This window comes from Carica papaya, chromosome 5, assembly GCF_054855325.1.
Source record: "Carica papaya isolate Zhongbai chromosome 5, ASM5485532v1, whole genome shotgun sequence".
In the NCBI taxonomy this organism is placed as follows: domain Eukaryota; kingdom Viridiplantae; phylum Streptophyta; class Magnoliopsida; order Brassicales; family Caricaceae; genus Carica; species Carica papaya.
In genome coordinates, this window is record NC_142313.1 from 1217360 (window position 1) to 1239187 (window position 21828).

Below are 21828 nucleotides of genomic sequence, written 5' to 3' on the forward strand. Positions count from 1 at the left end.
TTTATAAGATTTCACAAAGTTGCACATAAAATCTACTTAGAAAAGATATATTATGTAGTTTTTTTTTTTCCCCCTATATAAACCAGCAGTTACAAACACTCAAAACATATACACCCACCATTAACTCAGCCAACTCCTTCATATGAAAAACACCCATAATGCAGCCAAATATCCCTGATTTGTAACTCTCTAAAATGGTTACCTTCCTTGGTGCATTGAATACAATTAGCTTCCTCGGTTCTACCAAATCCGGTTTTAGGCATTAAGAACCTTGTTTTTCTTGGTGGTTTTGTTAGAGTCCGGTCAAAATTTTCTATCCCATTTGTAACGATCAAATTCTCTGGAGGGTTTTTTTCATGTGAGTTGGTTTTCTGGAGTTTAATGTCTGTGAGTTTGTATTTGAATTGACCACTGTATTCAGCCCTCTATAAATAGAGGAGTTCTCTTGAGTTCTGATACAGGTTTTGATTATCACCCGGTATTGCTTGATGGGTTCGTGGGAAAAATTAAAACTTTAGGTTTGGTTTTTGATTTTGGGTTTCTGGGTAATCTTGTTTGTAATCCATTTGAGTGTTTCTTCTTGAAGGACATTGGCTTCTATGCTCGTCTTGCTGTAACTGCTACTGGTAAGCGCTGTTCTTCTCTCATTTGGTTTGAATGCTTATCTATACGTGTGTGTGTGGTTGTTTTGTCCTTGATTTTAATCCATTCCTTGTTCATATATAGGTTCTGGAACTAGTATAGAGGCAACTCGCGATCAGATCAGGAGATATCTTCATGATAAGAAAATGGAAGAAATGGGTACTCAGAATGGGAGCAAAATTGGGTCATCATCATCATCATCTTCTTCTACTGTAGCAAAAGTAAGTAATAAGAACAAGAGAAAGTTAGCTGATACTTATGATATTGCTCATGATCAAGTAAAGCCTGCAAGTTGTAGCTTCCCGTCACCATTCATTCATGGATACTTTATTGTTCCCAAATCATATTTATCTTCACAGGAAATCCCAATTACATCAACTGGTTCATCTGGGTCTAGCCATTCCCAACCAGTACCTGGTGTAACTGAGGTAGAAGACTATGAACCTGGAGGTTGGGAGGATCCTCTCGCATACCAGCTTGAAGAGCTGTTAATTTCCCAAATCCTCCTAGTTTACCAACATGCAATCAGACTCATCAAACTCGATTTTGGGTATCCTGAGGATCTTATTCAAAAGGCCCTTACAGGCCGTGGATTTTACTGTGGTGCTAAAGATCCTGTCCCAAACATTGTGCATTTCACTGTTGAGATTTTGAAGAAAGGGAATCAAAATTCCATCTTTGATAATTTACAACAGTTGGTGAATTTTACTCTGGTTGAAATGGTGGGTGTTGTGAGAGAGGTTAAACAAGGGTTATCTGTTGTAGATGCAATGTGGGCTTTGTTGCTTTGTGATTTGAATGTTGCACAGATTTGTCAAGAAGAAGGAGAAATGATGACATCTTTTACCACCCAGAATGTTCCTGCACCACCGCAGCCGGTGGCTGATCAACCGGGGGTGGAGACTAAGCCTGTTGTGCAGGAAGAAAAACCAGCTAGTAGTTCCAGTTCCCAGAAGTCCAAAAAGAAGGCTAATAAAAAAAAAGGTAAAGGGAAAAAATCCACCGGTGGGGAGAAAAAACCAGACCCTCCATCTGAATTACCTCCTGCTAATTTAACCATTTCTGATAATCCTCCTACTCCAACCTCCATAACCAAACCTCCTGCATCATCTTCCATCACACCTGATTTCCTAGCTGGAATCCCATATGATCCTTCTCTGGGCAAATACCTGCCTCGTGACAAGAAAGAAGAGTTGATCATTCAGTTGGTTGCAAGAAAGCAAGAGCTTCAAAGCGAACTTCAAGGCTGGACCGACTGGGCTAATAACAAGGTTATGCAGACCACTCACAGATTAAAGACAGACTTTGAACTCAGATCACTCAGGCAAGAGAAAGTAGATGCAGTGAAGTCTCAGAAGGATAAGCAAACCATAGAGGAAAACACTATGAAGAGGCTGAATGAGATGGATTTGGCTGTAAAGAATGCTAATGAGCAGGTTGAGAAAGCCAAGGCTACTGCCTCCAAGCTTGAGATTGAACAAGCTGTGTTAAAGAAGGACATGGAGGCTGCTAAATCTCATGCTTCCAAATCAGCTGTGGCTTTGAAGGAAGCAAAAGAGAATGAACAGAAAAGAGGTAAGGAGGTCCAGGCTATGGAAGGGGAAAGAACTATGCTGCATCAGGAGCTTGAGTCTCAGAGGCGAAGCTTGGCTCAGCTGCAGAAGCAGTTTGACACTGCGAAGAATAGGGCTGACCAAAGTGAGGTATGTTTTCTTCTTTGTAGAACAATGGTAAGTGATTCTTATATTATATCATATACATATATATATATATATACACACACACATATATAAGATCTTATATTATCAAAAGTAGACTAGTCTTTGACGTAAAATATGTGAGTTATAAATGATTATGATATGAGTTATATATGAATATGGGTTGGAATGAAATGTGCTTGTTCGAAGGTTATTTTTTATTATTTTATTTTTTGGGTGTGGATATTGATGACTGCATAAATTTTTAGAGTTATATATGATTATGATATATGAATATGGATTGGAATGAAATATGCTTGTTTGGAGGTTATTTTTTATTTTTTTATTATTTGTGTTTATGTAATGATAAATATATAAATTTTTATGTTAAAAAATAACTTCTTGATCAGGTAATGAAATTTAAAATGTGATAAAAAAAAAAAAAACTTTTTTTTGGGTGAATATGGTTGTTTTACAGCATGATTATTTAATATAATTCATATATATTTTTCCGATCAAAAAAAAAAAATCCAGGGCCGATGGAGGAAGGAGAAGTCGGAAAAGGAGAAGCTGCTGGCACAGGCTGCGGCCATAAGAAAAGAACGAGAAGAACTGGAAGCCGCAACTGAAGCAGAAGAAGCGAGTATGAAGAACCAAGCAGAAGCTGACATGAAGAAATGCATGGACGACATTAAAGATCTGGAGAAGAAAGTGTCTGAGATGAAACTCGCATCCGAAGCTTCAAAGATAGCAGAAATGAAGAAAGGCATGGAAGCAGCCTCTGGTGCTGGCTCTTCTTCAAAGGGATCCTCCGCAGGAAGCTCTAAGGGTGGCCATGGGAGTTCTTCAAGCTCCAAGATACCTCCAGACAGGGAGTGTGTGATGTGTCTGACTGAGGAAAAAGCTGTTGTCTTTATTCCATGTTGTCATCAAGTTCTGTGCGCCAACTGCAATGAGCTTCATCTGAAACAGAAAATGAGAGAATGCCCTACTTGTCGTTGTCCTATCATGACGAGGATTCATGCTCGTTATCCTCCATTTGGGCTCTTTTAGGATTTACCAGCTGGTGGTGAGTTGACAGAGAGATGCAGGTTCTGGTAGTGATGAGTTGGTGGAGATTTGCAGGTTCTGGTAGTGATGAGTTGATGGAGAGTTGCAGGTTATGTTTGAAGTTTATTAGGGTTTTAAATAAACTGTGTGTGTTTGTTTCTGTCATAAAAGCAAAAAAAAAAAATGTTTGTTTCTGTATTTAGGGTTTAGTAGGTGTAGTTTGTGGGGGGAAGAATAAAGAGGGGGAAATGAGGGGGGGGGGGGGGGGAGGGGGGGGAATTGGGGAAGAGAAACTTATCTTGCTAGTTATGGTGTTCTAGGGTTTTATGTTATGCTTTTGTATATATGTTATGAATGAATGAATTTTCTCCTCTGAAGCTTATCTTATTTTAATTTTTCATATTTAAAAAACTTTTTAAATTGATCTAAGATAATTGTAAAATTTAATTATTTTAACTGTAAAAACTTAGAATTTAAATGGTAATAAAGTAATAAATTAAATACGAAAGTAAAATAATAAAATTATGTTTTATATTTTTTACACAATAATTTAAAGTATCTAATAGAATTACGAGAATGTCTTTTTTAAAAAAACAAACGAAAATCAAAGAAATAAATAATTAAACAATCCTAAAACGGTTTTCACTAACTTTTGAAGGGAGTTCGGGTGATAAATTATTCACAACATTCCTGTTGATTGGGATCTGAATCTTAGTTCTCTTGATCTGAAACAGTTAATGAAATGGTGAATTACACTAACCTAGTTAGAATATTACACTAATCACATATACGAAAAACTGAATATTGAAAAAAATCAAGAAAATAATTAATAGAACCCTTAATTTAATGTAAATTTATTTACTATAAAAAAAATCATTTATTCTATTTTGTGTAACAAATCTTTACTAACAATAACTTATAAAAAGTCATATTCATACACTATTATTTATCATATAGAACATAACAAGAACGATCATTTTACATTTTTACCCGCTTATTGGTACCATTGGGGTCTATATGGATGTCATCCTACTCGTAAATCCAATATCCAATTAAACAATTAACCGGTCATTCTCATACTCCGTCCAGTATGGGGGCCAAATATGCCACTACCTCAATACTCCGTCCAGTATGAGGATGAACCATATCTCTCAAATATTTCTGACAAGGGATTTCTCAGCCCCGTTCAACTGAGGTAACGTTCACGGTAAGGTTTCCTATGTACCGGCCCGTCCACCCTTTTCAAAGTACTCAATAAATCTTTCCTATATAGATTTTCACGAATATACTAATCAACTATACAATAACCATATCTCATTTTATACTCACCGTTCATTTAAATAACAATATAGTTTAACACAGCCAAGTAACAAATGATCGGGATACTGGCACGCAATGCAGAGAAAACAAATAACAAAATAACCAAAAAGATTTTAAAAACCATCAATTGAGTTACACATAATATAATAGTATACAAATATGAGCAATATAGGAAAATAAACAAAAAATCAAAATGACTGTGAACTAACCAATTTTGTCTCCACTAGTGACCCGTAATTATTTTTAAGATTCTCTAATTCTTTTATAAAAATACACAATTATTAATAATTAAGTCTTAATTTGTCGTAACAAAGAAAAGAGTGAGGGATCCTTACCCAAATCGGTATCTGAAATACTGAACTTTCGACTGCGCGTACTGGCGATCCCCGATTTTTCTAAATTATTCATTCAGAATCCAAAACACTTGTCACGTACCTAAAAATATCATAGGAATACAAAATCGGTGAAAAAAATTTATTTTTGTCTAATTTTGAGGTTCTAACACAGCGGCACCACTGTGCTCCGACGGGCGGTGGTTTACCTCAGCCTAGCCATTTTCGGTCAATTTTGGCCATTTTCGATCACTTTATATATATCCCTACGAAAAATACATTAGAGGGTCTTAGTTAGCCCAAAAAATTAGAAAACAAAAATGTACCAGTAGTGGAGCTTTTCGTGTGTGACGGCTCCGCCGGCTCACTTTTGCAACTGAGAGTTTTTCTTTGGTCAACCTATAGAAAACAGAACGGTGAACACAATAATAAAAAAATCGCATGAAATAAGAAATATGAAGGGGTTCATCAGAGGAGGTTGTAGGACTTTTTCGCGGCGGTACCACCAAGCTTCATCCGCAGTTTCTGGCTCAATTACTGTCCATTTTCCTCTTATTTGGTCATTGGAGTGCTCGGAATCAAATTCTGATTGGATAAGAGAATTTTTATATTTTTTTATGGTTGGAGGTGGCTCCGAAGCAACGGCAATCGGCTGTCAGCTCTCTTCTCTGGTAACTAGTTCTTCTTATCCGGTATTTGGCTGGTAGCTAGGGTTTGAGTTTAGTGTGATGCAAAATATTTATACACATCTCGCGTTTGATCTCTATCATCCGATCACGTTTAAAGATGAAATAAATATGGACCGTTCATTACGATTTGATCTCGACCGTCCGATCGCATTTAAAGAGAGAATAAATCTAGACCGTCCACGCACACGAGACCGATCCTAAGTTGTTCGATCGCGGGGCACGCAAATCGCCTATGTGGCATCGACATCAGCATATCTTGCCACGCGACGTGCTCCAATTCGTCAAGATTGCTGATTAGGCAGTCCTACGTGGCAAAAAAAAAATTTATTTGCACTCTGATCCCCAATTTTTTATTTTTCTTTCAAAAATACCCATGAACTTAAATTTTAGTTCATTTTTCTTAAAATTATTTTCAATTTCATGCCTAACTTATTTTTTTATAAATCAAACTAAAAATTTAAATAAATTAATTTAAAAATAATTTTTTTATATATTTAAAATGTTAAATTGATCCTGAACCAAATTCTGGATCCAAGTATTACAATTTTAACTTCTGCACTCTATTTGTTTTTTAAAAAGTTATATATAAGGTTAATGAATTATGAATATTAAATGCAACAAAAGATAGCAAAATGAATTTAAAGAAGGTTTCACAAATACATTTCCATATTTTATAAATGGGGATCTCTATATATAGTGTAGAAAAATTACTTCAGTTTCTATACATACATATATGTACATATATCTATATGTATGGAATAAAAATATAAATATAAATATAAATAAATAAGGATGGTATCTAATATGGATATGAATATCTTATATTGAAGAAATTGATATCTTTTGGTTTTGTTATGGTAATGTGGATTGTGAATAAAACCTCTTGCATTTGACTCTATAATAGGAAATATTTTTCCATTGAAAAAATTATTTCAGGTTATATAAATTAATAAATTAAAAAATATTTTCAAATTTATTAGTAAATATATATTTCATTCGACTAATTAATAAAATGTGTTAATTTTATTAAGACAGACAATTTCACGTGAAAATTTAAATTGCATAATAAATTCTAAAGCATCAAAAGGTTGATGTGGTCGAGCGGATAAAGAAACAAAACTTGAAATCTATTGGACTTCATATATATTCGAGTCCATGATATATATGAGTGGCCAAAAAAACACGTCTAAAATTTATTAGACTTTATACAAGTTTGAGTCTGTGACATATTCGAGTTATTAATGAGACAAATTTAAAATTTGTTGGGTTTCGTACAAGTTCGAGTATATGATATGTTAGAGCGGTCAGGAAAACAATACTTAAAATTTACTTTATTGAGTTTCATATAAATTCGAGCCTATGATATATTCGGAATGATTAATGAGATAAATTTAAAATTTATTGATTTTTCGTTCGAGTTCGAGTAGTTAGAGAGACACACTTAAAATTTATTGAGCTTTGTACAAGTTCAAACTCGTTCATATGTTCGGAGTGGTTAACGAGACAAACTTTAAATTTATTGGGTTCGAGTTTACAATATATTTGAATGATTAAAAAGACATATTCAAAATCTGATGGGCTACTCCCGGGTTCGAGCCCTCCTGCTTACGCTTTTTTTAGTCGTTAAGAGTTTTATTTTGATTATTGGATAAAAATGTTTGCCTTCCGATGACGTCAGCCAACAATGGAGAGAACAGGAAAGTGTAGCGGCGGATCCACTCGTACGCGAGAGGGACAACTCAGAAGTGGTATATTTTTGTGCCTACGATTTATGGTCCCACCTGAATACATACACATACAAAATTGACATAATTATATATTTCATTTTATATAATTCAATATTTTGCTTTTATTTTCATATATTTATATGAAACTAAATTATTAAATTAATTTCTTTTCTATTTTAAATATTTAAATTAATTGTTACATATATATATATGTGTTTATAACAGGGCCTCGTATATTTAAATATTATATGTATTATATTTTGATTCGATTGATATTTATATTAAATGTTACGTGTTTCATAATGTGATATCTAATAAAAAAATAATAACAAACAACCATATCTTAAATTAGTTAACGTTATTATTCGTAATAACATATGGTATAAATATTGATTTAATTAAAAAAAATATAATATGTGTTTAATTTAAATTCGGAAAATACTTTCATTAACAATCAATGTTAGTGTGCATTAATAATTATAAATTAAATCATAATTTTTTTTAAAAAAATATATATATATATATATATACTAAACTTGTTAAAAAATTTGTATAATAATTAATTTAAATATTTTAAATAATATAGATATTTTTGTCCATTTATATATTTATGGCTTCCAATTCACCTAACCACTGTATTCAAAAATCATTTTTTTGTTCCAAAATTGATGTAAGTGAATGGGATATCAATTATTAAATTCATATATCTATACATACACACACACATATATATATATATATTCATGTGTGTGTGTGTGTAAGTAAATTTTGACAAGTTAATTTTCAAAAATTGAAATTTAAAATTTGAACATAAATGGCTCACATTTGTTTTATGTACTAATTGGGCCCTCTCTTGTTTTTTTGGTGGGCTTGAATTGAGTTGTGTGTTTTCTATTAATGAGGTTCTTATTTCCTCCTCTCTGTCTCTATGACCCCATCATTAAAGGCTTGTTTGGTTGGAGGAATATGCAAGAATAATTCATTATTAATTAATCTAATAATTATATCATGTTGTTTCCCCACATAATAATAGCCAAGGACCATTATAAATTTATTTTTTTTAATTGAGAAATATATTTATATATATATTTATATCTCATCCTATTTTAATTATATTCTTAATTACATATTAATTTTAAAAAATAGAGATTAAACGAACATTTACACGATTACTACTGTAATTTGTATTACGAATTTTTTTAAAGTGTCGTTAAAATAATTATCAAAAGTGATTTGGTGTTTAGTAGAAATAATTGTAAAAAATATTAAAATGTAGATATTATATATTTAGTAAATTAAATTTAGAAATATCAAGTATTATTTTTTTAATAAAAATTAAATTTATTTTTTTTTAAATCACACATTATAATTTTATTAATTTTAATTATAAAAATATTTTAAAATTTCAAGTCATAAAATAATTCCAAACACTCAAAAAAAGGGGAAGAATATATAATTGTTTTTTTTTTAGTGATACCACAAGCAAATACATGCTGGAGAGTGGGCAAACAGCCTGTGACTTTAATTGATTGTTAATTAAATTAATTAATCATGTTTAACAAATTAAATTAAATTAAATTATTCAATTATATGCTAACCCCATCCATTTGGCATCTTCCCTAATTTTTTATACACCAAATCCAGCTAACACTCGCTTATAATGATATAATTACCCAAATAATTCACCTAATTTTGATTATTAAAATATTTATTTGTTAATTATCAAAATTAAATTCATGTATCGTACATAATTTATAATTTATTATCATTAATTTGGGTATATTTTATTTTTTAAAAAATTATTAATTATTAAAATATTGACCATTAATTGTCACAACAATTTGTACGATATTAAATAATTGATTGGTAATAATCAATATGGTAATAAATAATAATTAAAAAAAATAACAATATATAAATGAAACCAAATATAAGTACTATGTTAAATATACAACACAATTTTATATTTCATTAAAGAATATTTGTTATATATATGTATATAAGTTGACAATAAATTATGAATTATAAATTAAAAAAAAAGTGAAATAATAAAAATTTTATATATTTTTTAACCCATTAATTATTATCTCAACTAATAGATTATAATCATCACAAAATAATATTTATACCCAAAAACTTAATAAATTCATAGAAATTTAATTAATATAATTTCACTGACAAAATTATAAAATAAATTATTGATTTGTGTACCCAATTTCTGGAATTGTTATATTTGATAAAATATTTGTTTCTTAATAGCTAAGATATATATATATATATATATATGTATGTATGTGTGTGTGTATAAACCGAATAAATTAAAAAGAAAACCACTCAAAAAGCTTTTATATTAATCATAAAACCGAGTAGGTTATAATTAGCTTACTATTAGTTTGATCCGCCTGCTATTAAATCTACCATTAAAGCAAGAAAAAGCTAAACTCAAAAAATAGCTCTGATAATATTTATTTGTTAATTACTTATTTAATCTTAGATTAGCCTTTTTAATTGTGACATTATATTCATAAATTAGTCTTAATCATAGATATATATATATATATATATATATACGTACAAGAGAGTTTGTGGGACCAGAAGAAGAAGTGAAGTTGGATATGGATGAGAGCAGAAGCATGAGCCATGAATCTCCTCTCGGATTTGTGGACTCCGCGATTGCATTTGCATGGGAGTTATGTGCGCCGGCTTTCCAGTGACGTGGCGTTCCAATTAAGATAATCCCTTTTTGTTTCTTTAAAAATTTTAATTAATTAACTTAATCTCCCCATTAATTAATTATTTAGTTTCTAATTAATATTTCCCCATTTATTTCGTGTATGCCAAACAGATCCTTGTTAGTCTCTCTCTCATTGGGAGCAGTTGAACTCACAACCATTGAAGTCTTTATCAGTGCTTAATTTTCCGCCACGTGTCAGAAACCCATTTCCCAGAAAGGACTCACTCTTTTACCTCTCGCTAATTAAAAAAAAAAAAACACCAACTTTAAAACTAATCCTTTTCATTTCAAATCAAAAATAAAAATCCCAACTTTCACGCTCACAAAAACAGAGCTTCTCTCTCTCGACAAACATATCTGCAACTTCGTCTCTCGCGCCATTGCCGGCGGAAAAAAGCTCCTGTTTTGACGACCAACCACTTCGCCGCCATGCTCAGACTCCTCAACAAGAGACTCCAGCGGCTCTGCTCTCGTTTCCGGTGGTCGATTAGCCGCCGGTCCAAGCCAAGAATCGTCATCAAACCACTCGGAAAAGCCTCTGCAAAATCCCATCTTTCCTCCAAGAACGACCCGATCGTTAATGGGTCTGCAACTGTTCATCCGAATGACTACACCGGGGGGCTGAATTCCGAGAAGAAAATACGTTTGGCAACTTTTAATGCTGCCCTGTTTTCCATGGCTCCGGCGGTGCCGAAAGCAGAGGAAGCTTCCAGTTTCGTCTATGAAAGAGAAGATTTTGGGAAAGATATCCAGTTCTTCGACTGCGCGAAATCTCAAAACGGCCGGCCGAAGAGCATACTGAAGCAATCTCCGATGCACCCGAGTACCGGGGAGAATTTATCGAGGCAAAAAATTTTTGCAAAATCCAAGTTAAGGGTATCGATAAATTTACCGGATAATGAGATATCCCTGCTTAGAAATCGACAACAGAGCTTCGACGAGAAGGAGGGATCCTCCTTTAATGGCGGTCTGAGCAGAGTTTTGAGGGAACAAGATGAGTTGAGAGAGAGGTACAGGAGCAGCAGAACTGTGGTTGAGGTGCTGAGGGAATTGGATGCTGATATACTGGCTTTGCAGGACGTGAAAGCGGAGGAGGAGAAATCAATGAAGCCTCTGTCTGATTTAGCGGCGGCTTTGGGGATGAATTATGTATTTGCAGAGAGCTGGGCGCCGGAGTACGGCAACGCCGTCTTGTCCAAGTGGCCGATTAACCGGTGGAAAGTTCAGAAGATCTTCGATGAAACTGATTTCAGGTCAGTCTTTTTCTTCTGAAAACTTTTTTTTTTACTGCTTCCCCTGTCTTTTTACCTCCCACCGCGTTGCTGGTAGACTAAACTGTAATTTTCTACTTATAAATCCCTAATTGACACTTCTTTTTCTGCATTTTTCTTATGTCCTCTTTGAAATTTTTTTACTGCTTTCCCTGTTCTTTTGTTTTTATTTTTTACCCCCCAGCCAGTATATATTTTTTTTAAACATATATATATCTACTTAATATTTTTAACCCAAGTAAAGATTCAAACTTTCTTTCAGTAATTACTCAATTTCAATTATTTTTACCCACTATTTATCTCAACAAAAGAATTAAATTTAACCCATGTTGTAATTTCATTTATTTATAATTCATGAGCACCTAACACCACCATACACTTTTTGCATATAACAGCTGTTTTCAGAAGATACAGAGAATAGAAAAATCTCCATTGGCATCTGAAAATTTTTCTACATTATCATTTGATTCTCATGGAAAAGGAGACAACTTTTCCAATTCCCAGATCACCCAAGTCAAAAAAGTTTTGTCTTTTATTATTTTCCATTACTGAAATTATCAATAATATCCATAAATAAATTGGTATTTTTTTTATAAAAAAAAATCCAATTTATGGGTATTACAGGTTTTTTTAAATAAAAAATAATGAATTTTTAATAATTTTTTTCTTATATATTTAATTTTTTTTTTCTTGTAGGGGAAAATAATAGTAAATTATTGTTGGTATTATTACTTTTGAGGAAAAGACAATTTTTTTTTAACCCTTAATTTTGTGGCTTGTACAATTCAACAAGAAGAAAAACCATTAATGGTAGAAGTAGGAATTGTTCAAAGTGGGTAAGATTTCTTAGGTAAAAATTTTATATGTATATGTTGAAATATTTTGTCTTTAACCATTTTGTGGTAAAATTTAAGAAACCCTTAAATTTTATTCAAGTCTTTTGTCTATTCATTTATTTTTGTTGTTTCTCGTAATAACAATACTTCTCGATAGTTAAAATTTATCCTCTTTCGAAGTGTTTTTACTCATTCCATTGATTTTCATGTATAATATAAAGAAATTTCTTTTAGAGATAATCTTGTTGGTAGTCCGATATTATAATTTCGATACCTAAAAAAAAATTTAATAGAAATGATGAACATGTTAAATTCGAGTTTATAAGAGAAAAACATGAGATTTTATAAAAATATTTTTCATTTTCCATAATTATTATTTTTTTTTTTTTTACATCCAGAAATGTTCTGAAGGCCACAATCGATATCCCTCAAATAGGAGAAGTTGATTTCTATTGCACACTTCTCGACCATTTAGACGAAAATTGGCGTATGAAACAAATAAATGCCATAATTCAGTCAAGTGATGTTCCTCACATATTGGCAGGAGGCCTCAACTCGTTAGATGAAACGGATTATTCTGATGAGAGATGGACAGACATTGTAAAAGTATGGAACGAAATATATTTATTTTAATGATTTTTCGCCTTAAACTGCATCTAACCCATGTATTTTCGTGTCTAGTACTATGAGGAGATGGGAAAGCCAATGCCAAAGGTCGAAGTGATGAGATTTTTGAAAAGTAACCAATACATCGACGCAAAGGATTTCGCTGGAGAATGCGAGTCAGTTGTTGTCATTGCCAAAGGCCAAAGTACAAAATTTGCTTTGCTGAATTTATTTTCTTCAAGAATCAATTTCCATTCAAAATTATAACTAATAACATTTTATTTTTGATCCCAGATGTTCAAGGAACTTGCAAGTATGGAACACGAGTAGATTACATATTGACATCTCCAAATTGTCCCTATAAATTTATTCCGGGGTCTTATTCAGTATGTTCTTCGAAAGGAACTTCTGATCATCACATAGTAAAAGTTGATTTAACGAAGGCGGATGATAAAGGTGAAGACAATCGTGTGAATGAAAAAACAAAGCAATTAAAACAAAAAGTTGTAAAGATAACAAGCTCTTCTCCATCAAAAGGTATATGGAACATATAAATATCAAAGTGACAAAGATGACCCTTTTTTCTTTTCCCCCTTGAAAAGTTTTGTTGCCAATTTTAATCTTAAAATGGTGACTTTATGTGATAGGGTTTGTATCGGAGGCGAGCAAAATCGGGGAAGGGAAGGAAAGGGAACGAGGGTAATTGAGAGAACTAGAATAATTCGATTCTCACGGTAGATTATTAGTTTCCTTAGTTAACTTATTTTTATTTGGTACATTGTTTAAAATAATAGTTAGTTGTAATTAGGGAGTAACTCTTGCTCTCTCCTTTTTCCTTCCCTGCCATTTTCTTCCTCCCAAACACAGCCTTAGAGACAGAGAGAAAGAGAGTAGATTATTTGAAAGTCTCCTTCCTGATGTTCTCTGTAAAATCATTTAACTTCATCACATGAGTAGTAAAAGAGGAAAAATAGTTGTGTGGCACTTTTGTGTGTATAATATATATATATATGTATATGTATATGTATATGTGTATTACATTTATGTATCTTGAATCAGAAATGATTGAATAGTGAGTTATTTTTGTTGATCTCTTTCAATAATCATTACAACTTGTGTGAATATATATATATATATATACACACGCATATATATCTATGATCTTAGTAGTTAGTGTAAAGGGACAAAGACCATCAATCTATATATATATATATATATACACACACACAAATAACAATGTCTTAACCATCAATCTAGGTATAGTATTATATTTTTTAGGGTCAAGTAAGACTATCTCAATTTTGATTAAATTGTATCTTTAATTTTTTAATTAAATATTTCAATTTGTTCTTGATTAATTTTTAATATTTTTAAATTAAATCCTTATATATTAATAGATTTATGACATAATTAATTATTAAACTAATTAGATAGTGAATATTTCAACTCTTTTAATAATATAAATTTGAGTTATAAATTATTTGTCTCGTGTATTTTTGTTGAAAAATTATGTTATCCGTATTATTATTAAATTATATTATTATTAATAAGTAATTAATATTTAATTAATAAAATATATAAATTTTAGTTAAGAAAATTAATTAAAATTTTTTAATTATATATATATAAGCTTAAATTTATAGTATAAGACTGTATATAAATTAATTTTTTTAAAAAATTAGGATACACATTAATTTTCTTTAAAAAAAAAATCTAAAAGAATATTTAAAAAGAAAATTTGGCGGGTGGTCCGTACGCGCCGCCGGTTCGGGAAACAGAAAAACCGGACATAAAATTCAATGGGCAGGTAGCCGCCAAAGGTTTTTTACTTCGTTGTCTGAAAATGAAAAGAACATCAACCAACAGCCTCAAAGAAATCTCCTTGTCCCGCAAAATCCGGAGATGTTGACCGACGAGGAGTTGCTGCTGAAGATCGAGGAGTCAACCCAAAACGCCATCCATCACCAGGACGAGACCCTCAGGTCGATCCTCCGCCGTCAATGCGGCGTACGTTACCTCCGGCGCTATCTATCGCCGGCCGACGACGACGCGGCTGCTTTCAAGCGTACCGTGCCGTTGTCTTGCTATGACGATTACGCCGATTACATCAATCAAATGGCCGACGGCGGTCAACTCGATGAACAGCCTCTGCTGTCCGTTGACCCTCTTGTTTGTTTCTTTTACAGGTATGTAGAAAAGAAAGGCTTGATCTTTTAGTGAGGTTTTGTGTTATTTATCAAAAAATTTGGGGCTTTTTTGTGAATTTGTTAGTTTAAGGGGTCAAGTTTTGTTAATTGTTGAAATTAATGTTGCTTTTTTTTAATTAATTAGCTCTGGTACGAATTCTGTAAATATGAAGCCCAAATTGGTGCCTTACTTTGATTCATCACTCTCAAAAGCTGCCTCTTTTATTGCACACCAGGGAGCTTCTGCAATTCTTAGAAGGTAACCATGTCCTTAATTTTTTTTATCTATTTCTCTTCTTGTCTTTGATGGAGGGTCTTGCTTCATGCATGTCGCAAATAATATTTTATACATATATATATATATGTATATGTGTAAATATTGCTCCTTTGGGGAGTATTTCTGAGGGCAGTATTTTTCTCTGCAATAACAATAATTATTATTTGAAATAATATTAGGAATCTCTATAATTGTGTAAAAGTCTAAATCTTTAAGGTGCAAAATTATTAGATGTTAGATGGATTGGTAATTTGTTTCTATTGCTTTTTGATAGAGATTTAAAATGAAACAATCAAATATGTGGAACTGCTAGTTCATTCAGATTCCTGGTGCAGCTAATAGTTACCTCTTTATGGCGATTTCTTCTTGGAAAGAACTAAAAAACTGGAAAGAAAAAGAAATATAAATTGGTGAAGATTTGAGAATTTTTGGATAGGAAAATGGGAAGGGAGCAGATTCAGAGATTAGCGAATCTTCGGAGAGAAAAAAAAAGAGATTTGGATATTTAAGATTATTTTTAAGAACAATTTATACTTATGTTGTAAAGAAAACTGCTATTTCTTTTCTTAGAAGTTCTTTCTCCTGTATGTATAACTTAATTAAGCTCTATATTTGGAAAAAAAGGTTCCTATTTGCAAGTCATGATTTAGTATGCATAACTTTTCTTGTCTTCAAAATATAATATGGGATTTTGATTTATTATATGAACATGGGTGATATTTGTCTTTTTCTTTTTTTAATTTGTTTGGGTGAAAAACTAGGTCCTTTCCTCTAAGGTGTGAAGTGAATAAGGTACTATCCTTTCTCTATGCTGGGAATGTTTCAACTACAAAGGGAGGTTTCAAGGCCATGGCTGCTTCTTCTTACCCTTTTCATTCCAATACTAATGCTGTGCTCCAGAATTTACGTAGCACTAGTCCGAGGGAGGTTTTTTTGGGATCAAATATCGAGCAACAAATGTACTCCCATCTTCTTTGTTCTCTGAGGAACTGTGATTTGATAGATGGGATTCAAGCAGCTTATGCCGTAGGGTTGACTAGAGCATTTAGCCTATTGGAATCCAGGTGGGAACAGTTATGCAATGACATTGAACATGGGATTTTGAGTTTGGAGGTTGATGATGTTGCAATGAGAGATTCTGTCAATGAGGTCCTTGGTGGATCACAACCGAGTTTGTCCAAGAGGCTTCGTCTGGTTTTTGAAAACAAGAATTGGAAAGGGATTGTGAGTAAATTGTGGCCTAATGTTCGGTATGTTAAGTGTGTTACAACCGGAAGCATGATGCAGTATTATTCAAAACTTAAGTTCTATGCAGGGGAGGTACCCGTGTTAGGAGGAGATTACTTTGCTTCTGAGTGCAGTATCGGTCTTAATTTGGATAGTAAGCAGCCCCCGGAGAAAACTAAGTATGTTATGCTTCCAACTGCCGCCTACTTTGAGTTTCTTCCATTTGACACAAATGAGAATAAGGTTGTTGGTGAAGAAATTTATGATTTTGCTGGAGTGGAAGTTGGGAAGTTTTATGAATTGGTTGTAACTACATACAGGGGATTTTATCGATATCGTTTGGGTGATATAGTGAGAGTTGTCGGATTCCATAATTTCTCTCCAGAAGTGGAGTTTATCACCAGGGCACCCAAAACTACTTCTGAGATACTGACTGAGAAAGATTTGATGTCTGCTATGGATTGTTTTCAGCTTGTGTTGAAGAATGTTATGGCTGCAGAGGTCGTAGAATTCACGAGCTTTATGGACCTAGAGGTGAATCCGAAGAGGCTGAAGATTTTCATGGAAGTTGGAGAGCAACACGAATTTCTGCAAGAGTCCTCAGTAGTGATTCTCAGGAGATGTTGTTCCTCCTTTGAAGACAGTCTAGGAAGTATTTACAAGCTGCAAAGGGACGGGGGTCAGTTAGGCCCTTTGTCAGTATCCATTGTCAAATCAGGTACTTTCGATATGTTAATGCATGTAGCGTTGACGAATGGAACACCAGCAAGTCAATACAAGCCGCCCAAGATTATTAGGAATTCTGAAATTGTTGATTTCATGGTGAGATCTGCTCTTGCGACCGTTAGTTTGGATTCGTGAAATGATTAATACAATTGGAGCTTTGTAAATATGAATAGTTGAACTTCTGATGGCAGAAGTCAATAAATGCTCATGTTGTTCTGAAAGTATGGGATCTTTATTGATCAAAGAATAAGATACAGCATAATAAACTTTTATTTCACCCGTGGTACTTTGTACTTCCTTCAATCTTGCTGCTGTGTAAGATTCTGAATCTCTGTGTCTTCTCCCTTTAAATAATTTCCACGGACAAAACAAACATCATTCTTGTTTCTGAGGAACTTTCCAATGGAAAAGATATCGATGAAGGAATTGTCTTTATTCCATATCTTGTTTCTTTATGCATTGATGGCTGCTTGGATTTGTTCCAGCGTTTTCCCTTTTGTTTCTGGTACCATGGTGATCACAAACACTATAGAGAGCGCGTTGATGACAGCATAGATAATAAAGGTACCTGAAAAACCCAGAAACAATAAAAGTAAATCTGCATCACTTTTTGATCTTTTCATATCATCCCATCAACAATATACATATAGCTATCTTATGGGAACTTATGAACAGAATTGACTTTTGAGATTTTTTCTGCTGCTATTTGCTCCGAGAAAACTATGATCAATTTCTTCTCATCATATGTTTCCTATACCTCAGATTATATAACTTTTTGCTGTCCAACTAGCTTGATTTACATCATTACTGCATCAATCCTTACTTACCATGATGAAATGCTTATAGAAATTTGAAGTCTATTTACCATAGGAGCTCCAGCTCATAAGGAAGTTGAAAGTGTAGGAGATCACCCAAGCACCAAACCAGTTCACTAACGTTGCTAGCCCGCCTGCTATACCTTTGATATTTATCGGGAATATCTGCAGTAAGAGATTTTCTTTTTTACTTACGATGGTAAGTGATTAGATAGATTGTTGTTCATGAGATTACATCTCTTTAACTTTCATTTACCTCAGACATGATTACCCATGGAACAGCACCCATTCCTGCTGAAAAAGATCCTATGTATATCTGACCCCAAAATTGAAGTATAGACGTCATATTCTAATTTCGACAATTTTTTGGTGAAATAGTACATAATGTGGTTTAAAGCTGATATGTATTACCAGTATTCCGGCTACTGCAAGAATCGGAACTGACTCAAGTGCCAAGTCATGAGCCTGGTTCAGAAAAGTTATTTAACAAATATTTTCATATGTGAGAGCAATAGAGGAAGTACTTAAGGTATATAGGTTTTGGCCAAGTACCTTAAAATAGAATGAAAGTCCAGTTAGTAGGCATCCGAAGACCAATCCTACTGCAGAAACCTGCAGAAACGAAGTAGAAAAGGAAAAGGGTAGGCTTTGCTTGCACAAATGCAGAAAATTAACAGATTAGAGTTTAGTTTTTTGACAATAGGTTACCAAAATTAGAGGCTTTCTTCCTGCTCTATCCACCACAGGTGCATTAAGGCCAGTAATCACCACCTGTAAAAAGGAAAAGAATCGTTTCCAGCTCTTCCTATCACCCAGAAATACTTTTGATATCCAAGGAATCACCAGAGCTACTAGAGATAGTTATAAACCTGGATACATGCATATGTTATAGTCCCAATGCTAGCTGGAAATCCTGAAACATAACAAATACCAAAGTTAAAAATACTAGAACTATGTCTAATATCTTTTAATCATCTTTTTCATGTTTCTTGACATGTTGAAAGCCATTTTTTGCATGTTCTCTTACCTGCTTGCTCAAATATATTGCTGGTATAAAAGCATATTCCATTGATTCCACCAAATTGTTGAAATACCATCAATCCGACTCCTATCTGCTCACAAAAGCATTGATTATCAGGAGAAGTAAATTACCTAGAGTTACTTGTTTATGAAGCAAATTATACATTTCTATGTCAGAAATTACTAAAAAGCTGATAAAGATAAACAGGATTATGTAGCCGATTTGTGGAAGATTATTTACAATGACAGAGCACAGGTATCTTCTGTGAAACAAATCGAGCACTTTCGCCTTTGGTAGCCTTTCAAGTGTTTCTATGTAGTCCTGTCAAGTAACAGAAGTGAATTCTAAAGTATTGCTTCTTGATACTCTTGAATCTTGATACACATATTCTCTATACAGATTTTGTTATCAATTTTAGAAGCAAGAACCTGGATTTCTGCTGCCTCTTCTGATATATCAGCATCCTTGCCACGAAGCTTTTGCAGTGAAGCCTTGAACTCCGTTTCACGTCCTGTTTTCGCCTGCACTCACCATAATCATTCCCCCTGTTGAGATTATTGTCACTGTAATGAAAAACACATTTTTTGGGGCTACTTCTTACAAGCCATCTCGGTGACTCAGGAATGTAGAAGAGTCCAAGAACTAAGATGGCACATGGGATGATTCCTGCAAGTAAAGTTATCTGTCTTTAAGATTTTCAGTGTCCTTTAATTTCCAGTAGTTGGATGTAATAAATGGATATGGTGAATATACCAGTTAATGCTAAAACTCTCCATGGCAATAGAGTGCCTATTATGAAGAAAACTGAAACTCCAGTACAGATCATAAGCTGCAGGGTTGAAAATGGTGGAGATTGAAAGAAACTGTAATGACTTACTTAGAATTTGTTATTAGTAACCAACTCGTCATCAGGTTATCCTTATTATTACCTGATTGATGGTTGTTAATGCTCCCCTAAGATTCTTCGGTGCAATTTCAGCTATGAAAATTGGTACCTTGTGATCAATCAAGGAATTTCATCAAAGTTGTTAGTAGAAATTTTATAATCAATCTTGTACCACAGAAAAGTTACGTTAAAAAGAATGAACTTGTTAAAGACACAAGAATTTGGTACCACATATGAAAAAGCTCCCATGCCATATCCTGTTGCCAATCTTCCAAAGTCCAAAGCCACTGAACCCTTTTTATCAGGCATAGAACTTACATGTTAGATCAAATTTCTATGGAGAAGAACATGGATTTTGAGATCAGACCCACCTGAGCAAAGTAAATGGCAAGCCACCCAGCAACACAAACAACTGAGTAAATTCTCATTGCCTGCTCACACCCCAGTTCAAACCACCCAAAAAAACCATTAATCAAAAATTAACATTGGTTGATCCAGAGAAATTTTCCAGTTTGGTGATGCATACCCATTTCCTCCCAACAAAATCAGCAATTGGACCACTTGTGATTGCCCCAATCATTGCACCAAATGTCAATATGGAACCAAACACTGAATACTGCAAAAAAGCCATACCTCATAAGATCAAACCAGCTTTTCTTTCTCCTTTCATGTAGTCATAATCAAGCAAAACTAAATGTTTATACCGTGAATGGTTTTGACATTCTTAAGAATAAAATGGTTACAGACCCTTAATTTTTTATTGTTGAGTCATACTCCAAACTCTTTGGAGTATTAGGGGACTTAATTGATAATTTGAATGATTCGAAAATACTTTTACATGGGTTGGCACTTCCATGGTGTCCATAATAACACAATTTACACTTTTATTTCGATAAAAAAAAGCTAGATGTTTATTCCATATTTTGAACAAATTACAATGAGCTGCTCAACATTTTTAGCGCATTCTTATCCTTATTTCTTTCCCTGAAAAATGAAGACAAAACCAGATTGTTTTTCCAAAACAAGCAACCATATATTTATGGATATGTATGTGTATATATATATATATGTGTGTGTGTGTTTATTATACCTCTGCCAGAGAAAGGGACAGTTCTTCTCTAATTGCAGACTGTGTAGGCGATGAATAGCCCGCCTGAAAAACCAGCAGATCACAAAATTAAACTGCAGAATTACCACAAAACAAACCCTGTTCTATCAGAAAGGAGACAATTTAGACACTTACACAAGTTCCAAATTCGAAAGAACCACACACTGCAACAAAGGTGCTCAAGTAAATCATCCATGGATTCCCTTCCTTGCTTGAACCTTCTTCTTCTTCAGTTCTGCTCTTCTTCTCTTTCTCCTTTTCCCTAATGAGTGGCTCTGTTAGCTTCTCATGCTCAGCAGTCTCCACATCCTCCTGATCCACCGCCATGTCTGATTCCTCACAAGGCTGAACGTTTCTGTATCTGCTTAGCAAAATTTGGGCCGGTGAAGAAAAATAGTTTCAGGTTTACCGAAGAAGAAGAAGAAGAAGAAGATATGTGGAACAGATAAAACCAAAAGAACATGCATATATGATATCATGCTTTTAAAATTTGCCAGCAGTATGTGCCTACCATGAAAGCTGACTGTTATTACCTTTCTTGAACTTGTGCCTTGGCTGTACATGCTCTCTTCTTAACAATGTAGTGACTTTTGATTTTAGATATTATTCTTAAAATAGTTATAACTAATTACTTCATTTTTATTAAGTTTTATGCACTACAAAAACATTTTTATATAT

The 21828-nt window shown here is 33.3% G+C and overlaps 4 protein-coding genes across 4 annotated transcripts; 3 read left to right on the forward strand and 1 right to left on the reverse strand.

The window, feature by feature from the left end:
* Window positions 1–637: 637 nt before the first annotated feature.
* Window positions 638–3593, forward strand: LOC110821292 (putative E3 ubiquitin-protein ligase RF298). The gene is made up of 2 exons (XM_088219889.1): window positions 638–2345; window positions 2874–3593. The coding sequence occupies exons 1-2, from the start codon at window positions 789–791 to the stop codon at window positions 3390–3392; spliced, it is 2076 nt and encodes a 691-aa protein (XP_088076015.1). The 5' UTR covers window positions 638–788; the 3' UTR covers window positions 3393–3593.
* Window positions 3594–10459: 6866 nt separating this feature from the next.
* Window positions 10460–13888, forward strand: LOC110821452 (DNAse I-like superfamily protein). Its single transcript, XM_022051299.2, has 5 exons — window positions 10460–11444; window positions 12697–12904; window positions 12980–13109; window positions 13199–13441; window positions 13552–13888. Exons 1-5 carry the CDS (start codon window positions 10621–10623, stop codon window positions 13605–13607), a joined length of 1461 nt encoding a protein of 486 aa, XP_021906991.2. The 5' UTR covers window positions 10460–10620; the 3' UTR covers window positions 13608–13888.
* A 775-nt stretch (window positions 13889–14663) lies between these two features.
* Window positions 14664–17599, forward strand: LOC110821293 (putative indole-3-acetic acid-amido synthetase GH3.6). Its single transcript, XM_022051088.2, has 3 exons — window positions 14664–15090; window positions 15236–15349; window positions 16129–17599. Exons 1-3 carry the CDS (start codon window positions 14807–14809, stop codon window positions 17453–17455), a joined length of 1725 nt encoding a protein of 574 aa, XP_021906780.2. The 5' UTR covers window positions 14664–14806; the 3' UTR covers window positions 17456–17599.
* Window positions 17531–21642, reverse strand: LOC110821469 (Major facilitator superfamily protein). The gene is made up of 18 exons (XM_022051323.2): window positions 21286–21642; window positions 21133–21195; window positions 20569–20658; window positions 20414–20473; window positions 20271–20336; window positions 20086–20151; window positions 19910–19985; window positions 19758–19822; window positions 19585–19677; window positions 19397–19477; window positions 19163–19247; window positions 19005–19048; window positions 18844–18906; window positions 18688–18747; window positions 18547–18600; window positions 18392–18451; window positions 18186–18300; window positions 17531–17888 (listed from the first exon to the last, which is right to left on the reverse strand). Exons 1-18 carry the CDS (start codon window positions 21475–21477, stop codon window positions 17773–17775), a joined length of 1449 nt encoding a protein of 482 aa, XP_021907015.2. The 5' UTR covers window positions 21478–21642; the 3' UTR covers window positions 17531–17772.
* Between the last annotated feature and the right edge of the window lie 186 nt (window positions 21643–21828).

What these genes read in the sequence shown, in the direction of transcription:
- LOC110821293 (XM_022051088.2), top strand. Translation starts at nt 14,807, where the DNA reads ATGTTGACCGACGAGGAGTTGCTGCTGAAGATCGAGGAGTCAACCCAA. An exon ending in CTTGTTTGTTTCTTTTACAG is followed by an intron (nt 15,091 to 15,235) that starts GTATGTAGAAAA and finishes TTAATTAATTAG; the next exon opens with CTCTGGTACGAATTCTGTAA. An exon ending in GCTTCTGCAATTCTTAGAAG is followed by an intron (nt 15,350 to 16,128) that starts GTAACCATGTCC and finishes GTGAAAAACTAG; the next exon opens with GTCCTTTCCTCTAAGGTGTG.
- LOC110821292 (XM_088219889.1), top strand. Translation starts at nt 789, where the DNA reads ATGGAAGAAATGGGTACTCAGAATGGGAGCAAAATTGGGTCATCATCA. An exon ending in ATAGGGCTGACCAAAGTGAG is followed by an intron (nt 2,346 to 2,873) that starts GTATGTTTTCTT and finishes AAAAAAATCCAG; the next exon opens with GGCCGATGGAGGAAGGAGAA.
- LOC110821452 (XM_022051299.2), top strand. Translation starts at nt 10,621, where the DNA reads ATGCTCAGACTCCTCAACAAGAGACTCCAGCGGCTCTGCTCTCGTTTC. An exon ending in GATGGACAGACATTGTAAAA is followed by an intron (nt 12,905 to 12,979) that starts GTATGGAACGAA and finishes TTTCGTGTCTAG; the next exon opens with TACTATGAGGAGATGGGAAA. An exon ending in TGTCATTGCCAAAGGCCAAA is followed by an intron (nt 13,110 to 13,198) that starts GTACAAAATTTG and finishes TTTTGATCCCAG; the next exon opens with ATGTTCAAGGAACTTGCAAG.
- LOC110821469 (XM_022051323.2), bottom strand. Translation starts at nt 21,477, where the DNA reads ATGGCGGTGGATCAGGAGGATGTGGAGACTGCTGAGCATGAGAAGCTA. An exon ending in TGGGAGCTTTTTCATATGTG is followed by an intron (nt 20,152 to 20,270) that starts GTACCAAATTCT and finishes ATTGATCACAAG; the next exon opens with GTACCAATTTTCATAGCTGA. An exon ending in GACTTTCATTCTATTTTAAG is followed by an intron (nt 18,601 to 18,687) that starts GTACTTGGCCAA and finishes TTTCTGAACCAG; the next exon opens with GCTCATGACTTGGCACTTGA.